The 24,903-nt window shown below is 39.4% G+C and overlaps 1 protein-coding gene, 1 long non-coding RNA gene and 1 other non-coding gene across 8 annotated transcripts in view; 2 read left to right on the forward strand and 1 right to left on the reverse strand.

The window, feature by feature from the left end:
- The window catches only part of PIP5K1B (phosphatidylinositol-4-phosphate 5-kinase type 1 beta), a 338,893-nt gene extending 329,231 nt beyond the window's left edge, over positions 1 to 9,662 (forward strand). For both annotated transcript variants that reach the window (XM_025281590.3, XR_006549919.2), the window contains one exon: positions 8,912 to 9,662. In XM_025281590.3, coding sequence (XP_025137375.1) covers positions 8,912 to 8,914 — 3 coding nt within the window. In that variant the 3' untranslated portion in view covers positions 8,915 to 9,662. The remainder of the gene's footprint in view (positions 1 to 8,911) is intronic.
- The window catches only part of LOC102398554, a 161,094-nt gene that overhangs the window by 21,313 nt on the left and 114,878 nt on the right, over positions 1 to 24,903 (reverse strand). The gene's annotated exons all lie outside the window — the stretch shown is intronic.
- TRNAE-UUC lies at positions 24,316 to 24,387 on the forward strand. The gene has a single exon. It is a non-coding gene; the product is annotated as a tRNA-Glu (tRNA).

The following is a 24,903-nucleotide window of genomic DNA, read 5'->3' on the forward strand; positions in this document are numbered from 1 at the left end:
TGAAGAACTGTGGACAAAGGTCCATAATATTGTACAGCAGGCAGCAAACCAAACCATCCCAAAGAAAAAGAAATGTAAGAAGGCAAAGTGGTTGTTTGAGGAGGCGTTACAAATAATAGAGGAAAGAAGAGAAGCAAAAAGCAAAGGAGAAAATGAAAGTTTCACCCAACTAAATGCAGAGTTCCAGAGAATAGCGAGAGAGAGAAAAGAAGGCCTTCAATGAACAATGCAAAGAAATGAAAACAACAGAAAGGGTAAGACTACATATCTCTTCAAGAAAATTGGAAATATCAAAGAAACATTTCTGCCAAAGATGGACACAATAAAGGACAAAAATAGTAAAGACTTAATAAAGGCAGAGAGATCAAGAAGAGATGGAAAGAATACATAGAAGAACTGTACAAAAAAGATCTTAATGACCTGGATAACCACAATGGTGTAGCCTCTCTCTCAGAGCCAGACATTCTGGAGCGTGAAGTCAAGTGGGCCTTAGGAAGCACTGCTGCCAATAAAGCTAGTGGAGGTGATGGAATTCCAGCTGAGCTATTTCAAAATCTTAAAAAGATGATGCTATAAAGTGAGACACTCAATATGTCAGCAAATTTGGAAAACCCAGCAGTAGCCATAGGACTGGAAAAGGTCATTCCTCATCCCAATTCCCAAGAAGAGCAATACTAAAGAATGTTTAGTACCAGACAGTTGGCACTCATCTCCCATGCTAGTAAGGTTATGCTCAAAATCCTCCAAGCTAGGCTTCATCATTATGTGAACCTAGAACTTCCAGATGTTCAAGCTGGGTTTAGAAAAGGCAGAGGAACCAGAGATAAAATTGCCAACATTTGCTGAATCATAGAGAAAGCAAGGGAATTCCAGAAAAACATCAACCTCTGTTTCACTGACTATGCTAAAGCCTTTGACAGTGTGGATCATAACAAACTGTGGAAAACTCTTAAAGAGATGGGAATACCTGTTTTCTGATAAACCTTTATGTGGGTCAAGAAGCAACAGTTATAACCCTGTATGGAACAACTGACTGATTCAGAATTGAGAAAGGAGTATGACAAGGCTGTTTATTGTCACCCTGTTTATTTAACTTATACACAGAGCACATCATATGAAATGCTGCATGGATGAGTTACAAACTGGAATCAAGATTGCTGGGAAAAATATCAACAACCTCAGATATACAGATAATACTACCCTCCTGGCAAAAAGTGAAGAGGAACTAAAGAGCCTCTTGATGAGAGTGATATAAGAAAGTGAAAAAGCTGGCTTAAAACTCAATAGTAAAAAAATTAAGATTATAGCATCCAGTTCCATCACTTCATGACAAATAGAAGGAAAAAGGTAGAAGCAGGGACAGATTTCCTCTTCTTGGGCTCTAAAATCACTGTGATGGTGACTGCAGCCATGAAATTAGCAGATGATTGCTTCTTGGCAGGAGAGCGATGACAAACCTAGACAGAGTGTTGAAAAGCAAAGACATCACTTTGCCAACAAAGGTCCATTTAGTCAAGGTTATGGTCTTTCCGGTAGTCATGTATGTATGTGAGATGTGGACAATAAAGAAGGCAGAGCACTGAAGAATTGATGCTTTTAAACTGTGATGCTGGAAAAGACTCTTGAGAATCTCTTGGAAAGCAAGATCAAATCAGTCAGTCCTAAAGGAAATCAACCCTGAATACTCTTTGGAATGACTTAGACTGAAGCTGAAGCTCCAATACTTTGACCAGCTAATGTGAATAGCTGACTCATTGGAAAATACCCTACTGCTGGGAAAGATTGAAGGCATAAGGAGAAGAGGGAGACAGAAGATGAGATGGTTGGATGGCATCACCGATTCAGTGGACATGAACTTGAGCAAATGCCAGGAGATGGTGAGGGATAGGGAAGACTGGAGTGCTGCAGTCCATGGAGTTATGAAGAGTTGGACATGACTTGGTGAACACAAACAACAACAACATGTAAAAGAATGAAACTAGAACATTATCTGTCCCCATACACAAAAGTAAACTCAAAATGGCTTAGACCTAAAGTAAAACAAGCTACTATAAAGCTCTTCGGTTCAGTACAGTTCAATCACTCAGTTGTGTCCAACTCTTTGTGACCCCATGGACTGAAGCATGCCAGGCTTCCCTGTCCATCATCAACTCCCAGAGTTTACTCCAACTCATGTCCATCTAGTCGGTGATGCTATCCAACCATCTCATCCTTTGTTGCCCCCTTCTCCTCCCGCCTTCAGTCTTTTCCAGCATCAGGGTCTTTTCCAATGAGTCAGTTCTTCGCATCAGGTGGCCAACGTATTGGAGTTTCAGCTTCAGCATCAGTCCTTCCAATGAATATTCAGGGTTGATTTCCTTTAGGATAGACTGGTTGGATCTCCTTGCTGTCCAGGGGACTCTCAAGAGTCTTCTCCAACACCAGAGTTCAAAAGCATCAATTCTTTGGTGCTCAGCTTTCTTTATATAGTCCAACTCTCACATCCATACACAACTACTGGAAAAACCATAGCCTTGACTAGATGGACCTTTGTTTGCAATGTAATGTCTCTGCTTTTTAACATGCTGTCAAGGTTGGTCATAACTTTTCTTCCAAGGAGCAAGCATCTTTTAATTACATGGCAGCACTCACTATCTGCAGTGATTTGGGAACCCAAAAAAATAAAGTCTGTCACTCTTTCCATTGTTTCCCATTCTATTCTCCATGAAGTGATCGGACGAGATGCCATGATCTTAGTTTTCTGAATGTTGAGTTTTAAGCCAACTTTTTTGCTCTCCTCTTTCACTTTCATCAAGAGGCTCTTTAGTTCTTCTTTGCTTCCTGCCATAAGGGTGGTGTCATCTGCATATATGAGGTTTTGATATTTCTCCAGCAATCTTGATTCCAGCTTGTGCTTTATTCAGTCCAGCATTTCTCATGATGTACTCTGCATATAAGTTAAATAAGCAGGGTGAAAGGATACAGCCTGGACATACTCCTTTTCCAATTTGGAACAGTCTGTTGTTCCATGTCCAGTTCTAACTGTTGCTTCTTGACCTGCATACAGATTTCTCAGGAGGCAGGTCAGGTGGTCTGGTGTTCCCATCTTTTGAAGAATTCTCCACAGTTCGTTGTGATCACGTACAGTCAAAGGCTTTGGCATAGTCAATAAAGCAGAAGTAGATGTTTTTCTGGAACTCTCCGTTTTTCATGATCCAATGGATGTTGGCTATTTGATCTCTGGTTCCTCTGCCTTTTCTAAATCCAGCTTGAACATCTGGAAGTTCATGGTTCACATACTGTTTAAGCCTGGCTTGGAGAATTTTGAGCAATACTTTACCATGTAAGATGAGTGCAATTGTGTGATAGTTTGAGCATTCTTTGGCATTGCCTTTCTTCAGGACTGGAATGAAAACTGACCTTTTCCAGCGTTGTGGCCACTGCTGAGTTTTCCAAATTTGCTGGCATTTGAATGCAGCATTTTCACAGCATCATCTTTTAGGATTTGAAATAGCTCAACTGCAATTCCATCACCTCCACTAGCTTTATTCATAGTGATGCTTCGTAAGACCCACTTGACTTTGCATGCCAGGATGTCTGGGTCTAGGTGAGTGATCATACCATCATGATTATCTGGGTCGTGAAGATCTTTTTTGTATAGTTCCTCTGTGTATTCTTGCCACCACTTCTTATTATCTTCTGCTTCTGTTAGGTCCATACCATTTCTGTCTTTTATTGTGCCCATCTTTCCATGAAATGTTCCCCTGGTATCTCTTAATTTTCTTGAAAAGATCTCTAGTCTTAGAGGAAAATATAGGAAGAACATTCTTCGATGTAAATTGCTACACTCCTTTTGGAATCACCTCCTAGTGTAATGAAAATAAAAACAAAAATAAACTGATGAGACCTAATTAAGCTTAAAAGCTTTTGCACAGCAAAGGAAACCATAAACAATATGAAGAGACAATGCACAGAATGGGAAAAAAAGACATACAAGGAATTAATCTCCACATTATACAAACAGCTGATATAGCTCAATATCAATCAATCAATAAAAACCCAATCAACAAATGGGCAGAAGATCTACATAGACATTTCTCCAAAGAAGATATACAGATGGCAAAAAAGCACATGAAAAGATACTCAACATCACTAATTGTTAGAGAAACGCAAATCAAAACTACAATGAGGTATCACCTTTCTGACCATAAAAACTAAATGCTAGAGAGGGTGTGAAGAATAGGGAACCCTCCTACACTGTTGGTGGGAATGTAAATTGGGACAACCATTACGGAGAACAGTTTGGAGTTTCCTTAAAAAAACTAAAAATAAAACTATCATATGACCCAGTCATCCTACTCCTGGGCATATATCTAGAGAAAACTGTAATTCAAAAACATACATACCCCCCAGTGTTCACTGCAGCTCTAATTACAGTAACCAAGGCAAGGAGGCAACCTAAGTGTTCACTGACAGATGAATGGATAAAGATGACGGAGCACAATATATGATGGAATAGTGTAGTATATATTATAATGGAATATTGCTCAGTCATAAAAAAGAAATAATGCCATTTGCAGCCACAAAGGCAATTCTATAGATTATCATACTAAGTGAAATAAATCAGAAAGAGACAAATATGATACCACATATATATGGAATATTAAATGAAACTAATGAACTTATTTACAAAATACAAACAGATGCCAGTGTTTGAAAACAACCTAATGGTTACCAAAGGGGAAAGGATAAGTTAGGGGTTTTGGATTAACATATACATACTACTATATAGAAAATCCACAAGGACCTACTATATACTACAGGGAGCTCCTCTACGCAACAATCTGTAAAAACCTATTTGGGAAAAGAATCTAAAAAAGAACAGATATATGTATAACTGGGTCACTCTGCTGTATACCTGAAACTCACACAACATTGTAAATCTAAACTATTCATGTATGTGTGTGTGCTCAGTCATGTCCGACTGTGACCCATGGACTTTAGTCCACCAGGCTCCTCGGTCCATGGAATTCTCCAGGCAAGACTACTGGAGTGGGTTGCTATTTCCTCCTCCAGGGGATCTTCCTGACCCAGGGATTGAACCAGCATCTCTTGTGTCCACTGCATTGGCAGGTATATTCTTTACCACTAGCACCACCTGGGAAGCCACTTCATAGGCTAGAAAAAATTTAAATTAAATTTTAAAAATTAAAAATTTAGTGAACATACAGGAGTTTTAATGACCAGAGCTGGAAATGATTCATTATTTTTAATACTAAGGAAATTATATTTTATTATAATACTGTTTGATTTTTTTTACTGAATTACAAATTTCTCATAAAATTGGTTAAACACAATATTACATTTCTTTTCATGTAGTTTTATTATATAAACCAGTAACTACTTTCAAAATTCTAAATTACTTGATGGTATATATTTTCAGTTCAGTTCAGTTCAGTCGATCAGTCATGTCCGACTCTTTGCGACCCCATGAATCGCAGCACGCCAGGCCTCCCTGTCCATCACCATCTCCCGGAGTTCACTCAGACTCACGTCCATCGAGTCAGTGATGCCATCCAGCCATCTCATCCTCTGTCGTTCCCTTTTCCTCCTGCCCCCAATCCCTCCCAGCATCAGAGTCTTTTCCAGTGAGTCAACTCTTCACATGAGGTGGCCAAAGTACTGGAGTTTCAGCTTTAGCATCATTCCTTCCAAAGAAATCCCAGGGCTGATCTCCTTCAGAATGGACTGGTGGATCTCCTTGCAGTCCAAGGGACTCTCAAGAGTCTTCTCCAACACCACAGTTCAAAAGCATCAATTCTTCGGTGTTCAGCTTTCTTCACAGTCCAACTCTCACATCCATACATGACCACAGGAAAAACCATAGCCTTGACTAGACGGACCTTTGTTGGCAAAGTAATGTCTCTGCTTTTGAATATGCTATCTAGGTTGGTCATGACTTTCCTTCCAAGGAGTAAGCGTCTTTTAATTTCATGGCTGCAGTCACCATCTGCAGTGATTTTGGAGCCCAAAAAAATAAAGTCTGACACCATTTCCACTGTTTCCCCATCTATTCCCCATCTATTTCCCATGAAGTGATGGGACCAGATGCCATGATATTCGTTTTCTGAATGTTGAGTTTTAAGCCAACTTTTTCACTCTCCTCTTTCACCTTCATCAAGAGGCTTTTTAGTTTCTCTTCACTTTCTGCCATAAGGGTGGTGTCATCTGCATATCTGAGTTATTGATATTTCTCCTGGCAATCTTGATTCCAGCTTGTGCCTCTTCCAGCCCAGCGTTTCTCATGATGTACTCTGCATAGAAGTTAAATATGCAGGGTGACAATATACAGCCTTGATGTACTCCTTTTCCTATTTGGAACCAGTCTGTTGTTCCATGTCCAGTTCTAACTGTTGCTTCCTGACCTGCATACAAATTTCTCAAGAGGCAGGTCAGGTGGTCTGGTATTTCCATCTCTTTCAGGATTTTCCACAGTTTATTGTGATCCGCTCTTTTACAAACAGTATTTAATAGTCTTGTGGTTGTAATGGAATTTTGTGATCACTTGAGCCAGCACTGCCCCCCCCACCACGCCCCGCCTGCCCGAGCCCTTGTCACTGGCCACCAGTCATCGAGTGCCTCCCTGCTGCCCTGGGTCCACTGCTTCAGCTCCACCCAGAGACCAGTTCACCTGGCCTCCTCCCTCAGAGACTACTCATTTCTTTAGTTAGAAAACATTTCCACATTGAAGCAAAACTGGCTTCTACAAATTTGTCCCAGTTCTGGTCTTGGAGTCATTTTTTCTCACCCTTGGCTTCCCCGGTGGCTCAGATGGTAAAAATCTACCTGTAATGCAGGAGCCCCAGGTTCAATTCCTGGGTCGGGAAGCTCCCCTGGAGAAGGGAATGGCTACCCACTCCAATATTCTTGCCTGGAGAATTCCATGGACAGAGCGGCCTAGAGGGCTACAGTCCATAGGGTCTCAAAGAGCCGGATGTGACTGAGTGACTAACACATTCACTTGAGTCTCAACAGATGACAGATTGGGCTCCTAGGGCGGGGGGAGGGGAGGGCAGTGTGAGTACCACAACACTTGATGGAAGGAGATTGAAGGGGTGACCTCTTCCCAGCCTGCTCACTTCACACACTCTGGTGCTCCTGCCCCGAGGATCACGGCCGCCTGGGCCGCTGCTCTTGGTGACAGTGTCACCCTTGCAGTGACCGTTCAGCGAGTGCCTCTTTCTTCCCCAAAGTGAGCCTTCAGATATTCAAAGACAACTGTCATGTTCTCTCTTGAAATCTCTTTATTTTCTAGACCCCAAAGCCCAGGTCTTAACCAATTCCACGGGGCCCTGGGTGTGGAGACCTTCCACTGATGGTTCTTTCAGGCAGGGCTCAGACTGGTCAGTGTCCGCCTCAGTTTGGCACTAGAAACCAGACACGGAACCCCAGCTGGGATCTATCGGCTAAGGAGAGCTGAATTATCACCTCCTTTTGGTTTTAAAGAAAGCAGGACTCAAATCTAATTAGAAGAAACTTGCAGTTTTATGTGGGTGTTTTTATGCCACTGGTCAAGCCTAAATGAAGTCGACCTTACAGACATCTGTCCTGAGAAATGGAGCAACTTCCTCTTTGCCCACTGCTAGAGCGCACACCACCTAATACTAAATAATCTTTCAGATACAGCTTGAGTAGCAGTGTGAACATGTTGTACACTTAGGCAGGCGAACCTTTCCAATTTTGATTAATAAGAGGGAGCAGTCTCAACTATGAAACAAAGTGGTAAATAAAAGTTACAACTCAAAAAGGCTCAAATTACAAGAGGAAATACTCACTTTTAAACAAAATCCTGTTTGACACAGTTTCTTTCCTATAATTTTCAGTCATTTCAAACTTTGGACTCAAGTTTTTTCAGTCTCCAGATGACTGTGTTGGGCCGCACAATGTCTGTGGTCCCAGCTACAACCTTCTTAACCATTATGTTAGGGACACTAACATATGCCAGGCACTAAATTATATGTATATAATTTGTGTGTACCCTGTGTATATATTTGTACCCAGACACTATTTTCCTATTAAAAAAAAGTTTATCACTTATAAAGCAGGATTTATTATTCTCATTTTACAGATGGAACAAATGAAGTACAAAGATGGTAACTTGGATACTGTCCTGTAATAATTAGAGGATCAATAGATATAAGCAGTTACATCTGCCTGAACATGGTACCACTTCTCATAAATATATCCTAGTACAACTGTCAGAGGCTGAATTAGCTGCCTCTGATCTTAAGCGGCTACCATTTTAGGTCTGATATTTGCTGGACGTATTTTTTATTCCCCAGCCACAGGGACAGTGTGTGAAAATGAGCACAGGGTCCATGAGTTCCAGACCATGTTCAGGTTGCTCTGATTTACTTCAGGACCGATATACCACAGCACAACCCCAAAGCACTGTGCCCTTGGAGAGCTTAGTCAGCGTTATTTCCTTCCAAATCCCTAGCCCTGAGCTGTGATGTGGTAGAACTTGATAAATTTTGGTGGAATTTAGATATTGCAGAAGTTAGATGCTTATCATTGCAAAAGAATCAATCCCAGGGACTTCCCTGGTGGTCCAGGGGCTAAAACACCACCCTCCCAGTGCAGGGGACCAGGTTCGATCCCTCATCAAGGGAACTAGATAGATAGCACATGCCGTAACTGAAAGATCCCACATGCCTCAAATGAAACCAAGTGCAGCCAAATTAATTAATTAAAATTTCTTTTAAAAAAAGAGAATCCATCCCAGGCCTATTGCCCTCTCACTTCTACCTGCATGTTTCTCAGGTACGAGTCATTGAGAGAATGAATGAACTTGTGTTCCTACTCATCAGGCACCATTATAAATCAATGCCAAAACTTAGCCTTACATCTCCTTTCCTGTTTCCCCACCCAGTAAGTGAAAATGGTGACCACCTTGGCAGATGGAGGAGACATGAACACAGTCGTGGGAAAGAAGTTTCTCCACTCCAGAATTACCCAAAGGAAACGGCTGAACCCCACTACGCACAGAATCATAATCAACTGGACTTGGAGTCTGCAAGATGTCAGGGGAGCCTTGGCAGAAAGGCTGATCAGCAGATGTGAAAAATACCACACTCTTCCGGCATTTGCTGTTGCTTGCTGAACTGTGAAGAACTGCATGAACTCTGTTTAAGCTGCTTTCTATACCATTGCCAATCACCTTTTTGGACTTGGAAGTGCTCTTTTCCTATTGACACTTGCATTATTTCATTTTGCATGCATCCAGTGATTATCCATAAGCAACATATATAATCTGCGCATATATTTTTTAAAGATCCATCCATGCAAAATGGTAAATAAAGTCTAAATTCTATTCTTTTTTGCAAAGTTATAATCATAGCCCATGTCATTAAAAGTTTAAATTGGTTTCATATAAAGATCAGTGTAATAGGTCTGCATATACTTTATAGAAAATTAGCTTCTATAAAGATTTTTTCACTGTTTACTAGTGAAATGAGATAAGCAAAGCTATTTATAAAAGGCCTTATGTCGTGTACATACATTGTCTTTGAAATATTTGTGATTTAGTTTATTGCTTGTAAAAGAGAAATTATATAATTTATTTAGTAAATACTATTGTAAACTATAGTTTTATTGAGAGAAATAAAATATTTTGTTCTCAATTGTGGCTTATGGTCTATATATTTTTTCTTTTTGTTAATAAAAAAGAAGTAACTTTGACATTCCTCATTTTTACATATTCTAGACTGCTAAATAAACTGACTCTCATGATAGATGAAAACTGAGAGAAAATTCTCCAGGCCCTGAGAAAAGACTCAATAACAGATCCTGCTGTTTGCTCAAGATTTTTTCCCAAATGTCCTGGTGTTAGTCAGCTTTCACTGTGTTATATTGTGGTAACAATCCCCAAATCTCTGGATTGGGGATCCAGAGCATCCTCTAGGACATGCCACTTTTATGGCAGAAGAAAGTGATAATGGAACCATGGAGCTCAGAAAGCTAGTGCTTAAATATGGTTTATAGAGCTTCTGCTCACATTCCACTGGCCAAAGCAAAAGACACAGACAAGTCTGATGTCAAAGAATTGGGAAATATACTTTTCATATAGGAATAGACACAGCAGAGGGGGACAATGAATATTTTAAGCAGTTAATACATCTGTAGGGGCTTCCCTGGTGACTCAGTGGTAAAGAATCCACCTGCAAGAGACACGGGTTCAAACCCTGGTCTGGGAAGATCCCACATGCCATGGAGCAACTAAGCCCATGCACTGCATCTATTGAGCCTGTGCTCTAGAACCCGTGCTCCATAACAAGAGAAGCCATGGCAGTGAGAAGCCTGTGCAGCATAACGAGAGAGTAGCCCTGCAGCAACAAAGACCCAGCACAGCCAAAAATAAAGAAAATTATTTTTTAAAAATATTCACTGGAAAGACTGATGCTGAAGCCGAAGCTCCATACTTAGGCTACCTGATGCAAAGAGCCAACTCACTGAAAAAGAACCTGATGCTGGGAAAGATTGAGGGCAGGAGAAGGGGGCGACAGAGGATGAGATGGTTCGATGGCATCACTAACTCAATGGACATGAGTTTGAGCAAAATCCAGGAGATAGTGAAAGACAAGGAAGCCTGGTGTGCTGCAGTTCATAAGGTCACAAAAAGTCGGACACAACACTGACAGAAGAACAATGATTTAAAAAAAAAAATACATCCAAAACATCTCTTGAGTGTCCCAAGCAGCAGAAGCTTAAGAGGTTGTGTACTCATACACTATGGAAAAAATCATTAGAAAGCAAAAAGACATTCCTGGTAAATACTCAATGTAAAATATTAATGCTGCTACTGCTACTGCTAAGTCACTTCAGTCGGGTCCGACTCTGTGAGACCCCATAGACGGCAGCCCACCAGGCTCCCCCGTCCCTGGGATTCTCCAGGCAAGAACACTGGAGTGGGTTGCCATTTCCTTCTCCAATGCATGAAAGTGAAAAGCGAAAGTGAAGTCGCTCAGTCGTGTCAGACTCTTCGCGACCCCATGGACTGCATGCACCCTACCAGGCTCCTATGCCCATGGGATTTTCCAGGCAAGAGTACTGGAGTGGCAAACTGATTCTCATAAGCAAGCATGGTATTAGCTTTTGTAACTACAGCTGGGAGCCATGCTATAAGCAGTCATTTCACTTGCAGAGCTGGTGCTGGGACTCAGTCCTGGGTTGAGTTATCAATGGGAAATTCTGCTGAAATGGATTGTGGAGGATTCTTGCTGTCTCTTGCCTTGCTGTCTCTAGTATCCACATGTGCTAGCCGATGCCTGTTCTTCCTACAGGGTTTTTCTTAACTGGAATCCCACTCTTATCCCCTCCTATTTGTAAATCTACCCATTTATCTAAGCATGGGTCCTTGAGTGCACTACCCATTGATTGTATAAGGGTCATAGATGTATATTATACATGAAATAATATGCACAAGTTGAGTATGCCTTTGTGTATATGGGGGCTTTTTTCATGAAGAGAAAGGCTATAATTTCCATCAAATTTACAGTGACAGATCCAAGAACTGTTAGGAACCACTATTTTGAGGCTTAACTCAAATACTACGTCAGTGCCATAAAGCTGTCTATGATCCCCAGCTCCCTCCCCCCATCATCACCCTTGGTCAGCCTGTGGGCATCTCACTTGTCTCAGAAAATCTCAACACTTTGTACCTTTTTTCAATGTTGGAAGTATAACTTTAATAAAGTATACAGCTACTAACTGCAGAGTTCAGTGAATTTTTACATATAAATGCACCCTCAATCTCAAATTACCAATGGCATTTTTCACAGAATTAGAACAAAAAAAAATTTAATTTGTATGAAGACAGAAAAGACTGAATAGCCAAAGCAATCTTGAGAAAGAAAAATGAATCAGGAGGAATCGGGCTCCCTGATTTCAGACTATATTATAAAACTACAGTAAGACAATATGGTACTGGCACAAAAACAGAAAAATCAATGGAACAAGATAGAAAGCCCAGAGACAAACTCATGCTTCTAAGGCCACCTAATCTATGACAAAGGAAATAAGAATATACAGTGGAGAAAAGATAATCTTTTTTTTAATTTTATTTTATTTAACTTTATAATATTGTATTGGTTTTGCCATATATCAAAATGAATCTGCCACAGGTATACATGTGTTCGCCATCCTGAACCCTCCTCCCTCCTCCCTCCCCATTCCATCCCTCTGGGTCATCCCAGTGCACCAGCCCCAAGCATCCAGTATCGTGCATCGAACCTGGACTGGCGACTCATTTCATATATGATATTATACATATTTCAATGCCATTCTCCCAAATCATCCCACCCTCTCCCTCTCCCACAGAGTCCAAAAGACTGTTCTATACATCAGTGTCTCTTTTGCTGTCTTGTACACAGGGTTACTGTTACCATCTTTCTAAATTCCATATATATGCATTAGTATACTGTATTGGTGTTTTTCTTTCTGGCTTACTTCACTCTGTATAATAGGCTTCAGGTTCATCCACCTCATTAGAACTCATTCAAATGTATTCTTTTTAATGGCTGAGTAATACTCCATTGTGTGTATGTACCACAGCTTTTTTATCCATTCATCTGCTGATGGACATCTAGGTTGCTTCCATGTCCTGGCTATTATAAACAGTGCTGTGATGAACATTGGGGTACATGTGGAGAACAGTGTGGAGATTCCTTAAAAAACTGGAAATAGAACTGCCTTATGATCCAGCAATCCCACTGCTAGGCATACACACTGAGGAAACCAGAATTGAAAGATAATCTCATAATAAGTGGTGCTGGAAAACTGGATAGTCACATATAAAAGAATAAAATTAGAACACTCTAACACTGTACACAAAAATAAAATCAAAATGGATTAAAGACCTAAATGTAAGGCCTGATACTATAAAACTCTTAGAGGAAAACAAAGGTAGAACACTCATTGAAATAAATTGCAGCAAGATAATTTTTCACCCACCTCCTAATGAAAATAAAAACAAAAAAACAAATGGGACCTAGTTAAATTTAAAAGCTTTTGAAGAGCAAAGGAAACCATAAACAAAACAAAGACAACTTCAGAATGGGTGAAAATGTTTACAAATGAAGCAACTAACAAGGGAGTAATCTCCAAAATACAGACAGCTCATGCAACTCATGATCAAAAAGACAACCCAATTAAAATAAGCAAAAGACCTAAATAGACATTTTTCCAAAGAAAACATACAAATGCCCAAGAGGCATATGAAAAGCTGCTCAGTAAAGCTAATTATTAGAGACATAAAAATCAAAACTACAATGAGATATCACTTCATACCAGTCAAAATGATTATTATAAAAAAATCCACTAACAATAAATGCTAAAGAGTATGTGGAGAGATGGGAACCCTCGTACATTGTTGGTGGGAATATAAATTGGTAGAGCTACTATGGAGAACAGTATGGAGGGTCCTTAAAAAATTACAAATAGAACTATCATATGACCCAGCAATCCCACTCCTGGGCATATACCCAGAGAATAAATGATACCTGCACTCTGATGTTCACTCACTGCAGCACTGTTTACAATAGCCAAGACACGGAAGCACCTAAATGTCCATCAACAGAGGAATGGATAAAGAAGATATGATACATATATATAATGGAATATTGCTCAGCCATTAAAAAGAATGAAATAATGCCATTTGCAGCAACATGGATGGACCTAGAGAGGACCATACTGGGTGAAGTAAGTCAGAGAGAAAAGGAGAAATCTTATATGACATTCCTTATATGTGGAATCTAAAAAGAAACGATACAAATGAACTGACTCACAAAACAGAAAGAGACTCATAGACTTAGAGAATAAAATTATGGTTGCCAAGGTGGGTAGAATGGGGTAAATGATAGCTAGGAAGTTTGGGATCAATGTGTACTCACTACTATATTTAAAATGGATAACCAACAAGGTCCTACTGTATAGCACAGGGAACTCTGCTCAATGTTATATGGCAGCCTAAATCAGAGGGGTGTTTAGGAGAGATGGATACATGTATATGTATGGTTCAGTCCCTTTGCTGTCCAACTGAAACTATCACAACACTGTTAATCGGCTATATTCCAATGTAAAATAAAAAAAATTAAAAAGACATACAGATGGCCAAGAGATGCAAGAAAAGTTGGTCAACATAGATAATTATTAGAGAAATGCAAATCAAAACTACAATGAGGTATCACCTTACATTGGTTGGAATGGCCATCATCACAAAATCTATAAACAATAAATGCTGGAGAGGGTGTGGAGAAAAGGGAACCCCCCTACACTGTTGGTGGTAATGTAAACTGGTACAGCCACTATGGAAAACAGTATGGAGGTTCCTTAAAAAGCTAAAAATAGAGCTACCATATGACCCAGCAATCCCACTCCTAAACATGTATCAGAGAAAACCATAATTTGAAAGGATACATGCACTCCAATGTTCACTGAAGCCCTGTTGACAATAGCTAAGACATGGAAGCAACCTAAATGTCCACTGTCAGATGAACAGATAGAGAAAACGTGATACATATATACAATAAAGTATTACTTAGCCATAGTACAGTATTAGTCACTCAGTTGTGTCTGACTCTTTGCAACCCCATGGACCGTAGCCCATCAGGCTCCTCTCTCTAGGGACTTTTCCAGGCAAGAATACTGGACTAGGTTGCCATTTCCTTCTCCAGGGGATCTTCCCAATCCAGGGATCAAACCCAGGTTTCTTTTATTGCAGGCAGATTCTGAGCCACCAGGGAAGCAAAAGTTACAAAATAGTAACATTTGCAGAGGCATGGATGGACCTAGAGACTGTTATACAGAGTGAAGTAAGTCAGAAAAACAAATATCATATATTAATGCATATATGTGGAATCTAGAAAAACCGTACAGAGGAACCTGTTTGCAAAGCAGAATTATAGAAAGAGACATAGAGAATAAACATATGGACACCAAAGGGTTGGAAAATTGGGATTGATGTTTGTACACTACTACGTATGAAGTAGATGGCTGGTGAGGGCCTACTGTACAGCACAGGAAAGAAAAAAATAGAATATACAATCTGTTTGTAAGCTATATTAAGTTAACCTTAAAAATCCATTCCAATATACATTAGGTGCAGAAATATACTGTTTGATCCCAGTTACATGAGGTGCGTAGAATAGTCAAATTCAGAGAGTCAGAAAAGTACACTGGTAGATGCCAGGGGCCGAGTGGTGGGGAGGGTAGATGGGGAAGGGTGATGGGAAGTTAAGTGTTTAATGGGAACAGAGGTTCAGTTTAGGAAGATGAAAAATTCAGGAAATGGATGATGGTGAGAGTTGCATTAACAATGTGAACATACATAGTGCTACTTAACTGTACAGTTAAATACAGTTAAAATAGTATGTTTTCATGAGACTTTTACCACAATAAAAAAATTTTAATTTCCCACACATCTTCAAAGATAATAAATTATATGGCACCCATGAAACATAACCAGAATGCTGTGACAAAAATGAACATTCTTACAGATGGCCAAAAAGCACATGAAAAGATGATCAACATCACTAATTATTAAAGAAATGCAGCTCTAAACTACATGCACCCCAGTGTTCACTGCAGCACTATTTACAATAGCCAGGACACGGAAGCAACCAAAACGTCCATCAACAGAGGAGTGGATAAAGAAGATGTGGTACATGTATATACAATGGAATATTACCCAACCATAAAAAAGAAGAAAATGATGCCATTTGCATGAGTGGACCTAGAGATTGTCATACTGAGTGAAGGCAGACTGCTACTGCTGCTAAGTTGCTGCAGTCGTGTCCGACTCTGTGTGACCCCATAGACGGCAGCCCACCAGGCTCCCCTGTCCCTGGGATTCTCCAGGCAAGAACACTGGAGTGGGTTGCCATTTCCTTCTCCAATGCATGGAAGTGAAAAGTGAAAGTGAAGTCACTCAGTCGTGTCCGACCCTCAGTGACCCCATGGACTGCAGCCTTCAGAGAAAGACAAATATTGTAAGATAATGCTTATATGTGGAATCTGAAAAAAAAGGGTACAAATGAACTTATTTACAAAACAGAGTCACAGATGTAGAAAACAAACTTATGGTTACCAGGGAGTAAGGGAGGAGGTATATATTGGGAAATTGGAATTGACATACACATACTACTATATATCAAGGACTTACTGTATAGCACAGGGAGCTCTACTCAATAGTCTGTAATGGCCTATATGGGAAAGAATCCAAAAACAGAGTGGATACCCTTTGTATCATGTTAGACTTAGTAAATAGGCATGGTAGTCTTGAGCAAACATAATCTAATAACCTATATTATATATAAATAATAAAATGTATAAAGCCTCCAAATTTTTCTAAAACCTAGACCTAGAGAGTGTCTTATTGAGTGAAGTAAGTCAGACAGAGAAGGAGAAAAATCGTTTGACATCCCTTATATGTGGACTCTAGAAAGAAATGATACAAATGAACTTACTTACAAAACAGAAAGAGACTCAGACTTAGAATACAAACTCATGGTTGCCCCAGGGAAGAGATAGTTAGGGAGTTTGGGATCAACGTGTACACACTTCTGTATTTAAAATGGATAATCAACAAGGATCTACTGTATAGCACATGGAACTCTGCTCAATGTTATGTGGCAGCCTGGTTGGGAGGAGGGTTTGGGGGAGAATGGATACATGTATATGTATAGCTGAGTCCCTTCACTGTTCACCTGAAATTATCATAATATTGTTAATCAGCTATACTCCAATACAAAATAAAAAGTTCAGAAAAAAATTAAAATGAATGTGTGTTAGTCGCTCAGGTGTGTCCGACTCTTTGCAACCCCATGGACTGTAACCTGCCAGGCTCCTCTGGCCACGGAATTCTCCAGACAAGAATACTGGAGTGGGTTTCCATTTCCCTCTCCAAGGGATCTTCCTGACCTAAGGAGCGAACCCAGTCTCCGGCATTGCAGGTGAATGCTTTACCATCTGAGCTACTAGGGGAGCCCTTTGGAATGTGTGTATATGTATGGCTGACTCACGTTGCTATGTATCCGAAACTAACACAACACTGTAAATCAACTATATTTCAATAAAATTTTTAATTTAAATAAATAAATGTAGGGAGGCTAGCCAACTTAAAGAGCCCACACTTCTAACCCCTTATGCTATATAACCACCTACATATGTATATAACCTGTATGTGTTATACAACCTCATATATGAAGGCTCTATACAGACGAAGAAAGCAGTGGCAAAGGAAGAGATTTATGCAGGGAAAAAGTAGGAAACAAAAAAAAGATAGTTGGATTTTGTACAAGAACTTAAGAGCTGCATGTGTTAAATGAGAATAAGAAAGTATGAAAACAGTAGATGTTAAAATTACACGGTTACATATTGGACTGGAACATCTTGGCATGTTAGTATACCCAGGGAAATAGACCTGTGTTATATTTTAGGGTTAACTAGGATTAGTGTAACAGTTAAGAAAAATGAGATAGCATATGCAAATGTTTGCATAAAGAGATGAAATTAAATGCAAAAATAATCAGTAAAAATAGCATCTATGCATTGGAAACACATTCAAGGACATGCGTTATACTTCAAACAAAACAAGGCATTTCCATAATGTGAGCATCATATAAACATTTATTTAAACTGTTATTAAATACTAACTAGGGATATCAATACTTACAGAATTTTCTTTTAAGTTTCTAATATGTGAAACAAAAATTAAATGGCAACATTCAAACTTCTGTACCATGCATTTGCATTGCTAAATTTTTTTTTCTTTTAAACTTTTTATTTTGTATTGGGGTATAGCCAATTAACAATATTGTGATTTCAGATGAATAGTGAAGGAATTCAGCCATACATATACATATATCCATTCTCCCCCAAACCCTCCTCCCATCCAAGCTGCCACACAACATTGAGCAGAGTTCCATGTGCTATACAATAGGTCTTTGTTGGTTATCCATTTTAAATACAGCAGTGTATAAATGTTGATCCCAAATTCCCTGTCTCTTTCCCCCAGCAACCGTAAGTTCATTTTATAGGTCTGTGAGTCTCTTTCTGTTTTGTAAGTTCATTTGTATCATTTCTTTTTAGATTCCACATATAAGGACTATCATCCAAGATTTCTCTTTCTCTGACTTATTTCACTCAGTATGACACTCTCTAGGTCTATCCATGTTATAGTAAATGGCATTATTTCATTCTTTTAATGGCTGAATAATATTCCATTGTTTATATATATATATACACACCACATATTCTCTATCCACTCCTCTGTCCATGGACATTTAGGTTGCTTCCATGTCATGGATATTGTAAACAGTGCTGCAATGACTATTAGGGTGCATGTATCCTTATGGATCATGTTTCTCTCCAGATATACGTCCAGGAGTGGGATTGCAGGGTCATGTGGTACTTCTATTTTCAGTTATTTAAGGAACCTCCATACCATTTTCCATAGCAGCTGTACCAATCTACATTCCCACCAACAGTGTACGAGGGTTCCCTTCTCTCCACACTCTCTCCAGCATTTATTATTTGTGGATTTTTTGATGATAGCCACTCTGGCTGGTGTGAGGTGATATCTCATTGTAGTTTTGATTTGCATTTCCCTAATAATTAGGGATGTTGAACATCTTTTCATGTACCGGTTAGCCATCTGTATGTCTTCTTTGGAAAAATGTCTATTTAGGTAGTCTGCCTATCACGAAAACTGGACAGCCACATGTTTAAAAAAAAAAAAAAAGATCATTCTTTAACTTCATAAACAAAAATAATCTCAGAATGGAATAAAGACATAACGTGAGACCAGACACTATAAATCTCCTAGAGGAAAGCATAGACAGAACACTCTGACATAAATCATGGCAACTTCTTTTTTGATCCATCTCCCAGAATAATGGAAATAAAAACAAAAATAAAAGGGACCTACTTAAACTCAACAGTTTTTGCATACCAAAGGAAATAATAAACAAAATGAAATGACAACCCACAGACTGGGAGAAAATGTTTGCAAGTGACATATAAAGAATTATTCTCCAAAATTTACAAACAGCTTATGATGCATAACAGCATCAAAACAAATATCTATGCATTACTAAATTTTATAGACCAAATATTCTAGAAACCATGCAAATTTAACTTTCAGTTTTTAGATTTATAACAAAGAAAATGGTAATTTATAATACTCATTGTTTGGGGCATATAGATAAAGATTTCAATATATATTTTAGTTTTTAAGTGAGTAAATAAATATATGGAAAAAGAATGAATATTCTGGAAACATAAAAGAGCTCTTGGAAATTAAAAGCATAATTGTATAAATTAGAAACTAAGACAGACAGAGTTATTAGGAGATAAGGTTGAAGAAATATCCCCAAAAGATTAAAAATAGGTAAAATGGAATAAGAAAACTTGAAGACCATTAGATCCAAAATCAAAACAACAGGACTTCCGGAAAGAGAAAATAGAGACAATGGATGTCAGAAACCCCTCAAACAAATAAGTCAAGAAAAATTTCTAGAGCTAAAGGATATGAGTTTGTTTCCAGACTGAAAGGGATTCTGAGTGCCCAGCACAATGGATGAAAATGAACCTGACCATGCAACTTCAGACCACCAGGATGATGACTAGATTCTATAATTTCAGACAGCAAAATTAATTTTATATAAAAGCTCAAGTCTCAAAATTGTATCAAATTTCTCAATAGCATTCTGATAGCTAGAAACTAATGGAACTATGCCTTTAAAATCCTGAGAGAAATTAATTGCCAACCTATAATTCTATATGTGCTTCCCTGTGGTTCAGCTGGTAAAGAATCCACCTACAACGTGGGAGACCTGGGTTCGATCCCTGGGTTGGGAAGATCCCCTGGAGAAGGGAAAGGCAAGCCACTCCAGTATTCTGGCCTGGAGAATTCTATGGACTGTATAGTCCATGGGGTCACAAAGAGTCAGACAGGACTGAGCAACTTTCACTTATAATTCTATATGCCCTGTATACTGGTCAGTGTTCTCTAGAGAAATAGGATGGGGGAGACAAAGACATAGATGGCAGGTTTATTTTCAGAAATTGGCTCACACAACTGTGGGGAAAGGCAATTCTAAAATTCATAGGGCAGATTTCCAGGCTGGAAACACAGCAAGGGTTGATGGAGCAATCCTGAGACAAAATCTCTTCTTTTCCAGGAAACTTCAGTTTTTGCTATAAGGCCTTAAAACTTGATTTAGTCACTTAAAAACTAAAATACATATTGAAATCCTTATCTAGCTACCCTTTACCTTGAAAGGGTAATCTCCTTTAAAATCAGCTGATTAAAGATCCTAATTATGGGACTTCCCTGTCAGTCTAGTCATTAAGAGTCCATGCTTCCAATGCAGGAGGTGTGGGTTTGATCCCTGGTTGGGGAACTAAGATCCCACGTGCCTCTTGGGGTGGCTAAAAAAAAAAAGAGAGACAGATTAAAATTTAATAAAGATCTTAATTATAGCCACAAGATATTTTCAGTGTTTCAAATATTAGTGTTTGATTAAATAAATAGGTGCTCTACCACTAGCCCAGTTGATACATAAAATTAATCATCACTCCCTGAAAAACCAATTAAAAGTGAAGGTAGAATAAGTTATCTATGCAAAAATCTTTTCCATCTTCCCTTTATCTAAAGACTTCCAAAAGATATGTTGAACCAAAATGAGATAGTAAACAAAGAAAAAGAAAGGCATGAACTAGAGAAATCACTGGATCCAAAAAAAAAAGAGGTCAAACTCAAAGGGAGGTGAAAGGAACCCCCAGGATAAATGTAAAGGGAAATCCCAACATGGCAACAATGGAGGAGATCTATAAATATATCATTCCAGATGGGAGCAGGTGAGATGGCTCCAGACACAACTTCTCCAAGAAGGTGAAAATACCCAAAGACTTATTTTAAAAAGACCAGAAAATTAATTCTAGGTGTCCTGGATCTAAGCCTGGAACAGGGAGCAAGGGAAGGTTATTAACAGAAAAAAACTGGTTAAAATATGGAATTTAGTTAATAGCAAAAATATGAATAAAATCTGGAATTTAGTTAATAGTATTGATAGCACTGGTGATAGAAGCAAGGTTCAATGCTGTAAAGAGCAATATTGCATAGGAACCTGGAATGTTAGGTCCATGAATCAAGGCAAATTGGAAGTGGTCAAACTGGAGATGGCAAGAGTGAACATTGACATTCTAGGAATCAGCGAACTAAGATGGACTGGAATGGGTGAATTTAACTCAGATGACCATTATATCTACTACTGTGGGCAGGAATCCCTTAGATGAAATGGAGTAGCCATCATGGTCAACAAAAGAGTCCGAAAGGCGGTACTTGGATGCAATCTCAAAAATGACAGAATAATCTCTGTTCGTTTCCAAGGCAAACCATTCAATATCACAGTAATCCAAGTCTATGCCCCAAACAGTAACGCTGAAGAGACTGAAGTTAAACAGTTCTATGAAGACCTACAAAACCTTCTAGAATTAACACCCAAAAGAGATGTCCTTTTCATTATAGGGGACTGGAATGCAAAAGTAGGAAGTCAAGAAACACCTGGAGTAACAGGCAAATTTGGCCTTGGAATACGGAATGAAGCAAGGCAAAGACTAATAGAATTCTGCCAAGAGAATGCACTGGTCATAGCAAACACCCTCTTCCAACAACACAAGAGAAGACTCTACACATGGACATCACCAGATGGTTGACACTGAAATCAGACTGATTGTATTCTTTGCAGCCAAAGATGGAGAAGCTCTATACAGTCAGCAAAAACAAGACCGGGAGCTGACTGTGGCTCAGATCATGAACTCCTTATTGCCAAATTCAGACTTAAATTGAAGAAAGTAGGGAAAACCACTACACCATTCAGGTATGACCTAAATCAAATCCCTTATGACTATATTGCTAAGTCACTTCAGTTGTGTCCGACTCTGTGCAACCCCATAGATGGCAGCCCACCAGGCTCCCCCGTACCTAGGATTCTCCAGGCAAGAACACTGGAGTAGGTTGCCATCTCTTTCTCCAATGCATCAAAGTGAAAAGTGAAAGGGAAGTCATTTAATCGTGTCTGACCCTCAGTGACCCCCTGGACTGCAGCCTTCTAGGATCCTCCATCCACGGGATTTTCCAGGCAAGAGTACTGGAGTGGGGTGCCATTGCCTTCTCCGATACAGTGGAAGTAAGAAATAGATTTAAGGGACTAGATCTGATAGAGTGCCTGAAGAACTATGGATGGAGGTTCGAGACATTGTACAGGAGACAGGGATCAAGACCATCCCCAAGAAAAAGAAATGCAAAAAAGCAAAATGGCTGTCTGAGGAGGCCTTACAAATAGCTTTGAAAAGAGGAGAAGTGAAAAGCAAAGGAGAAAAGGAAAGATACACTCATTTGAATGCAGAGTTCCAAAGAATAGCAAGGAGAGATAAGAAAGCCTTTCTCAGCGATCAATGCAAAAAAATCTCAGAAAACAATAGAATGGGAAAAACTAGAGATCTCTTCCGGAGATGGGCTCAATAAAGGACAGAAATGGTATGGACCTAACAGAAGCAGAAGATATTAAGAAGTGGCAAGAATACACAGAAGAACTATACAAAAAAAGATCTTTACAACCCAGATAATCACAATGGTGTGATCACTCACCTAGAGCCAAATAACCTGGAATGTGAAGTCAAATGGGCCTTAGGAAGCATCACTAAGAACAAAGCAGTGGAGGTCATGGAATTCCAGTTGAGTTACTTCAAATCCTGAAAGATGATGCTGTGAAAGTGCTACACTAATATGCCAGCAAATTTGGAAAACTCAGCAGTGGGTGGGTGGGTTTCCACAGGACTGGAAAAGGTCAGTTTCCATTCCAATTGCAAAGAAAGGCAATGCCAAAGAATGCTCAAACTATCACACAATTGCACTCATCTCACACGCTAGTAAAGTAATGCTTAAAATTCTCCAAGCCAGTCTTCAGCAATACGTGAACTGTGAACTTCCAGATGTTCAAGCTGGTTTTAGAAAAGGCAGAGAAACCAGAGATCAAATGGCCAACATCTGCTGGATCATCGAAAAAGCAAGAGAGTTCCAGAAAAACAGTTATTTCTGCTTTATTGACTATGCCAAAGCCTTTGACTGTGTGGATCACAATAAACTGTGGAAAGTTCTGAAAGAGATGGGCATACCAGACCACCTGACCTGCCTTTTAAGAAATCTGGATGCAGGTCAGGAAGCAACAGTTAGAACTGGACATGGAATAACAGACTGGTTCCAAATAGGAAAAGGAGTATGTCAAGGCTGTATATTGTCATCCTGCTTATTTAACTTATATGCAGAGTACATCATGAGAAACACTGGGCTGGAAGAAGCACAAGCTGGAATCAAGATTGCCAGGACAAATATCAATAACCTCAGATATGCAGATGACACCACCCTTATGACACAAAGTGGATGGAAATGAAAGAGGAGAGTGAAAAAGTTGGCTTAAAACTCAACATTCAGAGAACTAAGATCATGGCATCTTGTCCCATCACTTCATGGGAAATAGATGGGGAAACAGTGGAAATAATGGCTGACTTTATTTGGGGGGACTCCAAAATCACTGCAGATGGTGACTGCAGCAATGAAATTAAAAGACGTTTACTCCTTGGAAGGAAAGTTATGACTACCCAGAGAGCATATTAAAAAGCAGAAACGTTACTTTGCCAACAAACATCCGTCTAGTCAAGGCTATGGTTTTTCCTTTGGTCATGTATGGATGTGAGAGTTGGACTATAAAGAAAGCTGAGTGCCGAAGAATTGATGCTTTTGAACTGTGATATTGGAGAAGACTCTTGAGAGTCCCTTGGACTGCAAGGAGATCCAACCAGTCCATCCTAAAGGAGATCAGTCCTGGGTGTTCATTGGAAGGACTGATGTTGAAACTGAAACTCCAATACTTTGGCCACCTGATGTGAAGAGCTGACTCACTGGAAAAGACCCTGCTGCTGGGAAAGATTTAGGGCAGGAGGAGAAGGGGACGACAGAGGATGAGATGTTTGAATGGCATCATCGACTCAATGGAGATGGGTTTGGGTAGACTCCAGGAGTTAATCATGGACAGGGAGTCCTGGCGTGCTGCGGTTCATGGGGTCACAAAGAGTCGGACATGACTGAGCGACTGAACTGAACTGAATTGTACAAAAGTCAATACTTAGTTTGTAAAAAATAATGTTAAAATCATATGTAAGTATGACTCAAGAGAAACTAGGTAAATGGTATGTAGAAACTCTGTTCTAGGGAATTCCCTGACAGTCCAGTGGTTAGGACTTGGCATCTTCACTGCCAAGGCCTGGGTTCAATCCCTGGTTGGGGAACTAAGATCCCATGAGCCACATGGTGTGGCAGAAAAAAAGAAAGAAACCCTGCTCTATCTTTGCACATTTTCTGTAAATCTAACATTACTCTCAAAAAAAAAGTTAATTAAAACCGTGTACACCTGTGGCAGATGCATGTTGATATATGGCAAAACCAATACAATATTGTAAAGTAAAAAAAAAAATAATAATAATAGAAGAATTTAAAAATAAATATAAAAAATAAAAAAAAACTGAAGAAATAAGGAAAAGATTTAAACAGACATTTCAAAGGAAAATATATGGCTGAGGACTTCCCTGGTGGTACAGTGGATAAGAATTGGCCTGTGAATTCAGGGGACACAGGTTTGATCCCTGGTCCAGGAAGATTCCACATGCCATGGAGCAACTAAGCGCATGAGCCACAGCTACTGAGCCTCGGTGCCCCAACTACTGAAGCTTGTGTAGTTGTGTAGTTGTGATCTGGACATTTTCAGATCATTCTATCCAAAACCAGCTGTATACACATGTGCCTAC

Source organism: Bubalus bubalis, chromosome 3 (assembly GCF_019923935.1).
Source record: "Bubalus bubalis isolate 160015118507 breed Murrah chromosome 3, NDDB_SH_1, whole genome shotgun sequence".
NCBI lineage: Eukaryota > Metazoa > Chordata > Mammalia > Artiodactyla > Bovidae > Bubalus > Bubalus bubalis.